General features: G+C 34.6%; 1 protein-coding gene across 1 annotated transcript in view; it reads left to right on the top strand.

Annotated features, from left to right (window-relative positions):
• LOC117340599 (hemicentin-2-like) overlaps window positions 1-13436 on the top strand; it is a 33273-nt gene extending 19837 nt beyond the window's left edge. Inside the window, exons 5-15 of the mRNA XM_033902363.1 lie at window positions 5975-6256; window positions 7635-7961; window positions 8314-8610; window positions 9059-9163; window positions 9288-9309; window positions 9473-9534; window positions 9914-9938; window positions 10521-10597; window positions 11179-11206; window positions 11422-11492; window positions 11731-13436. Of these exons, the coding sequence (XP_033758254.1) occupies window positions 5975-6256; window positions 7635-7961; window positions 8314-8610; window positions 9059-9163; window positions 9288-9309; window positions 9473-9534; window positions 9914-9938; window positions 10521-10597; window positions 11179-11206; window positions 11422-11492; window positions 11731-11792 (1358 nt within the window). The 3' untranslated portion in view covers window positions 11793-13436. The remainder of the gene's footprint in view (window positions 1-5974; window positions 6257-7634; window positions 7962-8313; window positions 8611-9058; window positions 9164-9287; window positions 9310-9472; window positions 9535-9913; window positions 9939-10520; window positions 10598-11178; window positions 11207-11421; window positions 11493-11730) is intronic.
• Window positions 13437-13739: the final 303 nt, after the last annotated feature.

Genomic DNA, 13739 nt, shown 5'->3' on the forward strand with positions numbered 1-13739 from the left:
TCGGTAAAGTCAGTGTCATATGACAGTGTGTCGGTAAAGTCTGTGTCAGATATGACAGTGTGTCGGTAAAGTAAGTGTCAGATATGACAGTGTGTCGGTAACGTCAGTGTCAGATACGACAGTGTGTCGGTCAAGTCAATGTCAAAAATGACAGTGTGTCAGTAAAGTCAGTGAAAGTTATGACAATGTGTTAGCAAAGTTAGTGTCGGATATGTCAGTGTGTCAGTAAAGTCAGGTTCGGATATGACAGTGTGTCAGTAAAGTCAGTGTCGGATATGACATTGTGTTGGTAAAGTCAGTGTGTCGGTAAAGTCAGTATGCCGGTAAAGTGTGTCGGATATGAAAGTGTGTCGGTATAGTCAGTGTATGATATGAAAGTGTGTCGGTATAGTCAGTGTATGATATGACAGGGTGTCGGTAAACTCAGTGTCGAATACGACAGTGTGTCGGTAAAGTCAGTGTCAGATACGACAGTATGTCAGTAAAGTCAGTGTGGAATACGACAGTGTGTCGGTAAAGTCAGTGTCAGATACGACAATGTGTCGGTCAAGTCAGTGTCAGATATGTCAGTGTGTCGGTAAATTCAGTGTCGATATGACAGTGTGTCGTTAATGTAAGTGTCAGATATGACAGTGTGTCGGTAAAGTCAACGTCGGATATGACAGTGTTTCGGTAAAGACAGTGTCGATATGACAGTGTGTCGGTAAGTCATTGTGTCGGATATGACAGTGTGTCGGTCAAGTCAGTGTCGGAAATGACAGTGTGTCTTTTCACATATGGACACGATGTGTAGAGAAAAAAAACATTTACAATGTAATATATACACTGTACAATTAATGTAGTGTTCGTAGTTGATACACAGTACCTATTTAAACCAAAACATTTTCATTTTCATCATGGAACATTAGTCATATTCTTTAGTTCGTTAAACTCAATAATGTTTGGCCTTGGCCAATATTTGTTTATGTATAATATTCTATCAGCTGAAAATGCTGTGCATACAAATAAATACTGACATTAATCACCAATTTGTTGACTACTACAATGTGCAAAGACTAGACCAAACCATGGTTTAGAATCTGTCACTTCAGTAAATGATTTAGCGGTACATTCAAATTAAATGCATACAATTTTATATTGAGATGCTGTAACCCTGACCGGGTCGTCTGAGTACGCTGTCCCTGGGACCGAGTTTACACTGACGTGTGATGTACCAGAGGAGGCCAATCTTGTCATATTTTACCGCCGTCCTAACGTCACTACTCCAGTGGGTGGTATACAAGTAGGTGCTGACCAATGTAACAACATCAAAGTCAGCCCCGCCGTCCTCTGTACACCGGATGTCTGTTCCTGTGTAACGTCTAGAGAAACCCGTGGTACAGTGTTCCGGTGGATCATACAGCCACAGACGGGAGACCATGGATCTGTGTGGTTCTGTAGACGTACCAACCTTAACCTACCCGACCAAACACTGGACAGTGATAATTATACACTCACTGTAGCAGGTGAGTGTTAAATATGATAACGTGAACCTGTTTACAGATATTACCATACTATTAGATGTGTAACAATTCTAAATGCTCTTTTATTAGTATTTTATATGGTTTATGTATTATATTAACATAAATAAAATTATTTGGGGCAAACTTTAAAATCAGATTTTTTTTAATTAAAATTTCATAAACGATCAGTGTTCAGCAAACACATTGTTCCATATTCTTTCTTTGTTCTACATGATCTATAACCAAGAAAACCAATATGAATGTTCTTCACCGGCAAGGTCCGGTTTTGGATGGTCAAGAATTGATAAAACCGGTAGTTTGTAGAGATGAAAGAACGTTTGGACCAAACAAAAAACAAAACCTAACAGTTGCAAAAATACCTGAATTGTTGGGTTAACAGATGTCGCTGATATTCTACCTCGTTAGTCATATGATTATAATTACTTGTTTCAATACGACATGTAGGACTACGTAATGCTTAATTCAGCTTAGTTTTATATGTTTTAACTTTTTTCGGTATAGCCGTCTAATTTTGTTTTGGCCCCGGATATGACGCGACAGGTGGCGTTCTGGTCAAGATGAAGTATGTGATTGGTCAATGTAGCGGTCAATGCAAAATGCAGATATACAGTTAAAAACGTAACAAAGTTAAAGGTACCTCACGGTAAACCAATATTTATTTTGTATTTTTTATCATATTATTGGGTATATCTTTTAAAAAAATAACCTTCTGAACAATGACCATTCGAATTCGATGATGTAGACCTATGTACATAAAAACATCAATTATCAATTATTAAAAGGTTATCAAACAATCTGAATATGCAAAAATTTTGTGACATAAACGATAAACGCATGCGCACAACAAACTAAAACACATGGAAACAAAAATGGCTTCCAATGTGAATCGACTGCGGTTGAAAACGATAACAGCTTCCGCAATGAAGAGAATAATAGGAAAATGGGTCAAACACAATCCTAGAATTAAACTTGGGAAGCAGTACAATAGACTGTAACAGTTCAAACATGAAAACAGCAGTTTTCCCTGCAGCATACGGACGCCGCTCGTATTCTGCTTGATTGTTTGATAGTAGGTCATGACACTCTCTGTAATATTTCCACAAACTCGATAAGATTTCCACAAACGCTGTAATAGTTCCACAAACTCGGTAATATTGATACAGTCTGTACCAGTACATCGCTACTGTCACTATACTATATGAACAATGTTTACACTTATATTTACACATAAATATGTGTGCCGTAATATATACAGAACGTGTTATTTAACATTTAAACCACTGTATAATATCGTTATCCAACTAACCCAGATGGAATATATATCGCCTTATAAACTATCGTGTGTTTGTGCTGCCACGATTTCAAAACAGTCACGTAATGATTTAAAAATAATTTCCGCGCTAAATTTAGAGGGGGATTCCCAACTAAATCGAGTGGTCAGGGATTGACTGTGAACGTTGGGACAGCACAGAAACATAACTTGAAAGGAACAAAACGCGTACATTCAGTGAAAATTGCAACGTTTTAACCGTGATGTCCCTTTTAAATTGAATGCAAGCTGAATAAGTGGATGCATCTATTCAAATGACACATTTGCAGTCTTATTATCACCAAAAATGATTCAAACTGATATAATTTTGTTATCCGTGCTGAAACTGCGCATTTATTAATTACATCGTAGTTCGTTAACTTATTTCACCAGTAGTTTTACATTATAACCACCAGCATTAAAACTATGCCGTTTATCTTTTTTGAAGATATTTCTTGTTTACTATATATTTGTGATTTTGATACACGGGAATCCTAGTTTACGAAAAAATTAATTTCACCGAGAGCTTTAGTTTCGGTAGTGCTTTACTGCTTATCAAGTAATAAGTATACGTCTGATGAATACTTGATATGGTGTCTTATAGAATTGCCCAGGATCCATTACAAGGTATGTCCTCCATCCCTACGATTTTGTAGCGACGGTACGTACAGCTATACGTCATGGTTATATATCGACACCTGGTTCAGTGTATAGGTGTTCCGTTTATATAACAAACTTTGTCTATTGCACAGCTGGTCCTGGAAATGCTATAGCCCTATCACCGCTGGATACTACCTACACCAATGATATATTTTTGTCAACAGTCGATATGAAAAATTTGTAAGCATCAATCACTTTCAGGACATCATCTTTGCTTATCTCATCTGTTATACCTCAAACTTGTAGACGGCCCCGGTTCCTCCATAGCGCTGTCCCCGTCCGACACTACCTACACCAGGACAGAGGGGGACACGTTACCGGACATCACCTGTACAGCGGACTGTAGACCTGGCTGTACCTTTGTCTGGACACGACCGGACAACACTAACTTTACTGTCTCACCTGTGTTGTCACTGGGACAACTGGACATATCAGAACACGGGACGTACAGGTGTACTGCTAGGAATGTTGTCGGGGAGTCGACTTTAACAGTCAGTGTTACTGTACAGTGTAGGTATATTTTGTTTATATTTGATTAAATTCAATTCAAACTACACATGTATCATATTTATAAATATATATTTCACCATCCTGCCTGGAATTATATTGATATTAATCATAAAATAAAAGTTAAAAGTCTACACGTCCGTGAACATCTACTATTGTCGGAACTATACAGGGTAAAAATGCGAAAGTCTTACAGCAAAGATGTTATACAGAAACTACTTCTCAAATCTGATAAGAAACTCTTTGGGGTCCTTTATAATCAACAGTCCTCTTATTCCACTTCAGGTTACAGTACTATGTCGTTATAGGGAGTTTAAAAAGACAGTCTTGTAGAGAAATCCACTTAAAGAAATGTAATATATTTAGAACTTACAAGTAAACTATTTGTATGAAAAAACAATTTAAACAAATTTAACGCTTATACTTTGAATAGAAAACATTTTGTATATATGTAAGAAAGACAGATTCTTGAATATTGATACAGTTTATTTGAATGGTTCTGCAATCTTTTTAAAATTACATATGGTAATTCTAATTTCAAAAAGAAAAAGAAAAAAAGTTGATACGCGAAGTGGTAGGTGTTTTATGGATTCAAAGCTATCTCCAGAAAAGGTTTCATATTTTCAGAATATTGTAATTTTGTATAAAACGAATTCATCATCCTTAAACATTCTAATTTGACCTTCGAGCCGATGACACTGACCATTACTTAGATAACATCATTCTGACAGTATCGCATTCATAATATAATAACAAATATTTAATGTGTTATAGTGATGCATTGTAAACATAATAACTATTGACCGAGTGATCGTTATCATTTCTAATTTATTACATTTACAAGTATCTGAACAACTAAACCACAGGTTAATTCGATATCTAACGTTTGAAGACACGTTTGTGTTAACTCTTCTGATTTCAAATATGTAAAGTTAATCACATTATCTTTTGATGAAAACTTTTTGATGAAATTGTTTTTCGTGTTTACCTGTTATTCACAATTGTGGGATCTTTACAAATAATGAATTTCGACAGCTGACAGGCCAACAATAACGCACGGTATCATTTTGAATATATATATCTACGACAAATTAAGTGTAGCTATATTGATTTAAATACATCATCTTTTCTTCCTGATTTTCTAGTGAAGTTGAGTATACTGGGACTTTAACTTCCATACAGTTACATACGTTTTCTTGCAATCATTAGAAAATGACACCGTAGTGTTAATTCGTTCCCAAACAAATTCAAATATAATCGGTGCTCTAACAAATTAATACGTTCGATCAAATATTGAATTATTCTATAGTTATGACAATAATTCAACACCAAAACGAACTCGTTTCAAAATTTGAGTTTACATTCCTCAGATGGACCTGGAGACAGTACTGTATTTGATCCACCACAAGACAGTGTAGACATTATTGAGAATCAGACCATCTCAGATGTGAGGTGTTCCGCCGACTGTAGACCAGCGTGTACCTACACCTGGTCTAGATCAGATACAGATTACACAAACCCACTGAGTCTGTCTGTGGCCACGAGGACCAACGCCGGACAGTACACGTGTATAGCCGGAAACACTGTCAGTCAGGGAACAAAGACTTGGAACCTTATTGTCAGATGTAAGATGCATGAATTTTCGTTGAGCGTTATAAACAAAATCATATAATAAAAAACTCTACAGTAACATTTATTTTTTATGAATTTTTCTAAGACATTCTGCAATTTAATTTTCTCAAGCCTATCTAACTTAAGGTTCTAATTATGTATCATGTGCATGCAAACCATCTATTCACGTTAATTTGTCTTACCTTCTTCGATGACATAGGTGAAATATGTTTCTGTTTATCGTGTATGGTTGACGATCTTCCTTATTTTTGTGTTCATTGCATGGTAAGTATAAATAGGTATTTTTGACAGTTTGATTACGTTGAAATTAAATGTGTAAAGAAACGCCATGCCTATATTACAGTTCCACCACGAATTCTCAGTCTTGATTACACTGACGGTGATTCTGACGTGACTGAACATGGACCTAAGTCACTGGTGTGTTCGGTGGAGAGTTTCCCTCCGTCCACAATACAGTGGTTCTATAAAGCCAACAACACAGTTCTACTGACCACCCCAGACGTCCTGGAGAGTACTTACACCCTGACTAACGCTGACTGTCTGGACACCGGACTCTACACCTGTTCTGTCAGGAACAGTGTCTCTAATACAGCGGTTACCAGGGATATACCGGTCAACGTTCTGTGTTAGTTTTCGTTTTATACCTATCTATCGTTTTATAGTTTAATATTGCACAAACTAAAATGTAAATATAATTGATTCATTTCATATCCCGACGAATATTGGACGGGCTAGGGCATGGCTTTGTCTATCTATCTGTCCGAAGTTTTTATATCCGAAGATCTCTTATATTTTTTCAGCGGATCTGTTTGAAGTTTCATGGAGTGGGTCATTCTTATGATTTCTATGATTATTTATGTATTGGTTGATCTTTTTAGTACATACTCTCCCAAATTGTTCAACCAATATCTTTTAAAGTCTGTACATAATAATAAAATTTTGTATTTCCGTTCGACATGGGACAGACGTATATTGTTCCTACCTGTGATTGTTTTTGTCATTGTAGTTCAAATACAATTGGGGAATGCTTTACTAATGTATATTTGTGATACTACAATGTGATATCTAAGGACTGATTGTCAAATTTATTGCTCTTTGGACAGATAAAGAAAAGTGAAATTTGTGCAAATGAAATGAACAGCTAAGCGGTTCATGTACCAAATAATATCAAGTATCCATTACTAGACAGCTATCTCAGCTATCGACAGTAGTTGCTATCGGGTGTTCTGACAGATCATGTGATTATAAACTGTCTGCACTAAAACTGGCTTTTTTATTGTGTTGATATATTTGTATAACAATTGTACACACTTTACAAAATGAACATGTATTCAAGTCTCTGGCGTAACAAAACTAGATCGACAATGCAATTTCGAAATGAGCTTTATTGATAGTATCCAAATGCGGAAACCTTAGTTACTTATCACCTGGATTATATGCTACATGTGAAGTTTGGAGAATCTTGTTTTATGATGTAATTCTTAATAGTAAGAAATCCTTACCAATTAGGTTAAATTTTTGACTTGTGATTGGATATAAACTTATTTTCAATGATTCAAGCGATGCATATCGTAAAAAGATAGGCATTTCCTGATCTGTTCAAAACAGGCAAAACATCGTCTTAAGCCAATTCAAACTGGTATATATCAATATATACGTATAAAATCGATTTGGTTCAGAACAAAGGTCAAAAGACAGGTAAAAATAACTCGTTATCGATATGACCAATATTGGTACATACCTCGCGAGAAGGTATGGCTTTATAACTAACGTAATACATACGAGATATATTCTGATATCAAACACACAACATGTGTCGCTTATCTAGAAATTTTCGTATATCAAAATTACTTACTTAAAATACATTAGTTTCGCGATATGCAAAGTCCATTAGTCCTATTAAAAGTATAGATACTCCTATCATTCAGAGGTCCATTGAAGACATAGTTTCAGACACGAATGAATATTTACCTGTAACATTTATATATATATTTGTGTTGTAGGTGAACCACGTCGAGTCGCGAGAAATGAAACTGACCAAACGTATAATTTAGAAACAGGTGATATTTTAGTCATGAATGCATTGTTCCTCTCGAATCCGGAGCCAACTTTCTCTTGGTCCTTCCAAGCATCACCGAACACAGTTGTTACACCTTTAGTCGACGGAACAGACAATTTTGCTATCCATAACACCTTTGTGATGGTGAACCTGTCTGCCGTATCGGTGGGGACACGTACAGATATACGGGAGGCCTGGTATGGAGTCTACAGTGTAACGGCCACGAACAGTCAGGGCAGTAACACGTTCAGTTTTATAGTGGAAGGAAAAGGTAAATAATAATTATCATTTTTCGATTTTACGTTTCTGATATTTTTATATTCTCTCTGTAGTGTTATTGTACCCGTGTATATTACACGGTGCATAATTGGTGTCATTATAACATATGAATAAGGAAAATATATCCATAACAAGATGATATATTACCTACGAGGAGACTTCCAATGCGTATGAATCAACGATATATGTATATAAACGATATGATTGATATTGTGTTATCACATGTATTACTTCAACACTATTTCAAATGAACTGGTTTTATTTTTGGAGAAATATCTCAATGTATTAATGGCTGAAGTAACGACGTGACTTTGGGATAACTATATCTTGTTTTGATACTGTAGACATGCCGAAACCAACGAAGAGTTTATCAGTCAGCTGTGGAAAACTCCATTCCGTCGAGGTGATGTGGACAAATGGTGGAAACACCGAGTACTTTCGTGTTTTATACAGCACCGACAACTTCCTACAGTCAGTTATAGATCCAGCGACGATCTACAAACAGGTGGACGGAGATGACGTGTACAGTGTAACAATCGATAAACTAGATGGGGGACAGCTGTACTTCTTTAAGGTTGTAGCATACAACTCGGACGGTAACATCACATCACTTGCGTCTTCGGGATGTAGAGTTCAAGAAGGTATGGTGTTACAATCATCGAGATTCTTATCAATTAGAAAATATTTTGTGTATTTTCAGCATGCAACCCTAGAACCTGGCTTTACATAATAAAGACATAATATTAACTGTTTACATTGTAATGATAAGGACATTACATTAACTGTTTACATTTTAATTAAAAGGTAATGACATTAACTGTTTACATTGTAATGATAAGGTAATGACATTAACTGTTTACATTGTAATGATAAGGTAATGACATTAACTGTTTACATTATAATGATAAGGTGATGACATTAACTGTTTACATTATAATGAAGAGGTAATTACATTAACTGTTTACATTATAATGAAGAGGTAATTACATTAACTGTTTAAATTGTAATGATAAGGTTATGATATTAACTATTTAATCAAAACATTGATACTTACACAGATATGTTCACAAGACTTTTGTCTCCCATTAGATATGTCCTGTAGCCCTAACAGCCTGTACGTACTAGGAAGTGTACTGACGTGTATAGGCGGCCTAATGATCATGGTAGCTTTTGGACTTGGACTCTTCATCACTCGTACGTATACATTTTGTTTATAACAATCTGTTAGCTTTTTTTTTTATCTCGTTATGGCAATTTTTAATGAAATATTATGCCTCTTGATGAAAATTATAGATTTTGTTGGGGTTTTTTTTCACAGGAAAAGGGCGTCTGCCATTTCGGTAAGTAAGCATACAATTCGAAATTCCGTTGTGGTTTATCAAGATGTATGATAATTTCACGTTTTTGCATGTTCATGAATTACCCGTTCATATATATGTGTAGACATAGATATGCACAAGGTCATATGCGGTTAATAAACTTGATTTCTATTTTTGTTTACAGTTCCAGTAAATGTCAGCAACGCAAGAGCCAGGGATTCGATAACGTGCAACTTTCAGGACGAGGTATTTCGATAGAATGGCACAAGTAGAAATGACAGAATTTTATAAAATCTATTAGAAAAAAAAAAGTGCAAAACACTCTTGTTCATATAAAACGCTTGTTTTATTAATTGTTTAAGTTTTCTATTCTATTTCCAAAGGATCCTGGAGGTAAAGTTAATGACTCCACAAAATGTAAGGCGGTAAATTAAAAGTTAAAAGTGTAATGAACATGTTTGAACCAAATTTAACATTTTCATAAATCATTGCATTGTTAAGATACTGGCGATATGAAACCGTTGCATAGACTATCTTAGTACTTGTTTTGTAGTTAAACATGTTGTGCTTATAAATGTATACTGATGCATGTGTGATTAGGATATTCTCGTTTCTCATTCAATAGCAATGATTACGCAAGAAGGCGAAAGGTAAACATTTCATTACATATTTGACAGTTTCTGTGTGGGTTATTTGTACGCAAAGCTAATCCACCAATCACCAGTTTCTGTGTGGGTTATTTGTACGCAAAACTAATCCACCAATCACCAGTTTCGGTGTGGGTTATTTGTACGCAAAGCTAATCCACCAATCACCAGTTTCTGTGTGGGTTATTTGTACGCAAAGCTAATCCACCAATCACCAGTTTCTGTGTGGGTTATTTGTACGCAAAGCTAATCCACCTATCACGTTTATTTTCGGTGTTTAGAAAAACATCCATATATCGGTAATAAGGATTCTCGAACACATACAAGTGGGTGTGCATTGTTTGTAACTATTCCTTATTTACATGTTCAAAAACATAAATGCCCTCAATGAAATTTCAATTGATAAAGACACTCATATTTCACTTTAATCTAAGTAAACATTGACAAGGTAAGATAAAATGAAGCTAACGGATGTTCCTTGGATAACCTTTTTTTAGTACATCATGCATGTTTTATAAGGTTGATATCTTTGCCAATAAATACACATGTTTTATCGGAATATATTGATATTTTTACTACACACAGATCGTACCAGGAACTTGATACAAGCCAAGTAGCCAAAGCCTCAGTATATTCTGAAATAAGAACACAAGAAATTGGAGGTAAAATAAACTTTGTTAATCTTTATCTTTGTTTCCGCACATTCCTAGGATATGTGTTAAATGTCCGGTCGAGCTCGCGCGAATTTTTCGGACCTAGTGGCTAATTATCTACGCGGATTAAGATATATCCCCCCAACCGGAAGTTTTGTGTAAAAAAAACCCCCAAAAAAACCACCATTATGTTTGTGTGAAACAAATGCTCAAGTAATATTTGATGTCTTCTATGAAGCAGAAGACGCTTACCAAAAGTCGGGTGTTATTCTCCTTCCATAGGGCTTCATGTAAATCTAAAGTTTTTGTTCTTATTTCGTAGTTTTTCTATGAACTTTGAGAAGGATTTTGAATTTCCTTTTGATGCCAGTATTTTCAGTTTTTTTTAAATGTCTGCGGAATTAAATGCAGTTTGCGCGTTTTCTGAAACCAGAAGTGAACTGGTGTTACACACTCCAGTAATTAAATCGTTTGGAAGATTATGTTACACACAAGTTTAAAGTAGTAAGGGATTCAAAATAGTTTATTTTTGTGTTCGTCGTGTTTAAGTGCAATTGATCTCATTTTTTTCTTGAATAATGTACCTGTAGGTGACAATGATGATGAAGCCAATCAGAGGTAAGTATAACTACATTTAGTATGATACAATGGTTTTACGACCGCTTTAATACCGATTTCATCAGTTTTCTAGAAACCTGTGAAAGTGAATATAACTGATTAGCGCTTATGATATAAAATAACAATATTTTTCTATCTGGTGTGGATTGACACAATTTATCAAATAATATGAAACAATTTTCTTTACTTTTAACAAGATTTTTACTCTCTTTCAGCAGTAACTACGAGTCGTTGGAAGGACGGTCCAAACCAAACGTCTATGAGGAACTACAAACCGCTTCATCTGGTAAGTTGTTACAATCGATTAAAATTGTTATATTGCTAATATACGTTACTTAAAATAGAAAACAAAATCATGATATCATTGACGGTACATTCTCCTCTCTTAGAAACAACTACATGTACTATTGCTTATTTTGATATATTGCAACTTTGAGACCAATTTGGGAAAAACAAACTATTGAAGTAAAAGAAAAAAAACCAATAAACGTCTTAATCAAGGATAAATGTAATCTTTTTTTCAGGTAGCAGCGCTTTATACACTAATACCACCATAGCGAAGGGCACTGCTCAACATGACATATGAAACGTCATAAGGAAGATTTAGTTTACTTTCTGGGAATGTAAACACGTACAAACGAAAAAGTTGTTTTGAGAAGTTAATGCCCATTGAGTGTCACACATTTATTTGTCAGTATTTGATACACTAGTTTGATGTTGTCAGTATTTGATACACTAGTTTGATGTTGTCATTTTGTGATTCGTTGCGACCAGGAAACACATTTCCGCTTATTTCAGTGTACTGCACATAATCCCGGGATCGTTCCTGTAATGTGAGATCTGAAATGTACAGGAAGTATGTGATCGAGCTAAAAGCGTGCAACTGAAGTGGGTTCATATATGATTAATATAAAATGTCCATGTATCTAGGTTACCAGCAATGCACATTTAAAGTAGAATCGGGATAAACATCTAACATCATGAAAATTCATATAAAGTTTTACAGATTTCTTATAAACTCATATCGCGATGGTGATAATAACATTTAAAACAGGATAAAAGGAATATATTTTATCCTTACATATGGAATTTATAATTTCGAAAAGTTAACGTCTATTAGAGAAACATATACCTAGTATTGTCAGCGTCAATGATTGATTTGTTTTAAATGGATTTGTAAAACATCTTCTTTGTGACGTAATATGTACGTTACCGTCGAGTAAAGCGGTACACGACAGGTTGTCCCTGCACAGATTCCTTACCTATTGTATTCCTGTCACACACAAAGAGATTTAAGAAGATTTTTTCTTCACTACTGTTGGTATTTATCATAAAGGGAATTTAATGTTGTTGCTTTATACATCAATTCAAAAACAATAATAATAAAAAAGAAGTAAAAAGAGGGAAAAGAAGAATAACTTCGTTTTATCATCAAAATGCATTTTTGATTTGTTATGTATAATCTGGTACTTTCTTTATCACATTATATGTCAAACCAGAACAGACACATGTAAAATATCTATAAAGCATTTCTGTAAAATGTTGTATTTGCGAAAAAATAACTAAACAAAATATAGAAAAAGTCCACAATATTTGCATACAGAGTTGGCGCAGTAGTGTAACATTTTGGGTTTTATTAACTTGATTTCATATAGAAGTTATCATTATGCTGAGTTTTGATACCTTATTCACATCCAAAAACATAGTTTGGATAACAGACTACGGTAAAGTACAATTCGAGACGCATTAGATGGATTAACTTACATTTATATATTGTATGGAATATATTATATATATATTTCTTTTAAATTTCATCATTCGAACATAACTTGCTCTCCAACACTGGATGATATTTTCAGATCTGCTTTCTTATATTCATTTTATTATTTAAAGTTTAATATCAGATACTTGTACTCAACCATTTTTTTCCCAAACATCCACAAATCTTAATAATATCATACATTTTTATTTCTGATTTCCTATTGCACATATAAAGTTCAGCTTAATGGCTAAAATTATATCTGTTCAAACCATAATTATCACAATCATTTCTTTTCACATAATCTCACAACTTGCATTTTTAGCATAACAACGTAAAATTTATAACACCATACTCTACTCCTCTCGTGAACTTATCGGGCATCATAGAAATATAGTATACAGTTTTTGAAAGTCGTATAAATGCCATGTTGTTTAGAGATAGTATTTGTTTTCTTCATCTATATTACTATATATATATAAAGAAAGACAACTCCTACGAAACGTTAACCTTATTTCGAGGCATACAATTAAATTTAGCTATATAGCTGGGGATTTTAGTATTATACAACAGTCTAGTAAAGGCTTACATATGTAGCTGGCCGGCTCGTCTCTTTCTTTCATAGTGTCAGGTATGTAGTATATTTCTGACTAAACGTCTAAATTATCCAGGGTTGGGTGGTATTTTTTCTCTCAATTATAGGCATGATATGGTCAGTAATTCCGTTGTTATTTTTCGGCTGGTCTTTTCCCGTTGTAGGCATGTAATAGTCCT

Source organism: Pecten maximus, chromosome 13, assembly GCF_902652985.1.
Source record: "Pecten maximus chromosome 13, xPecMax1.1, whole genome shotgun sequence".
Classification (NCBI taxonomy): Eukaryota; Metazoa; Mollusca; class Bivalvia; order Pectinida; family Pectinidae; genus Pecten; species Pecten maximus.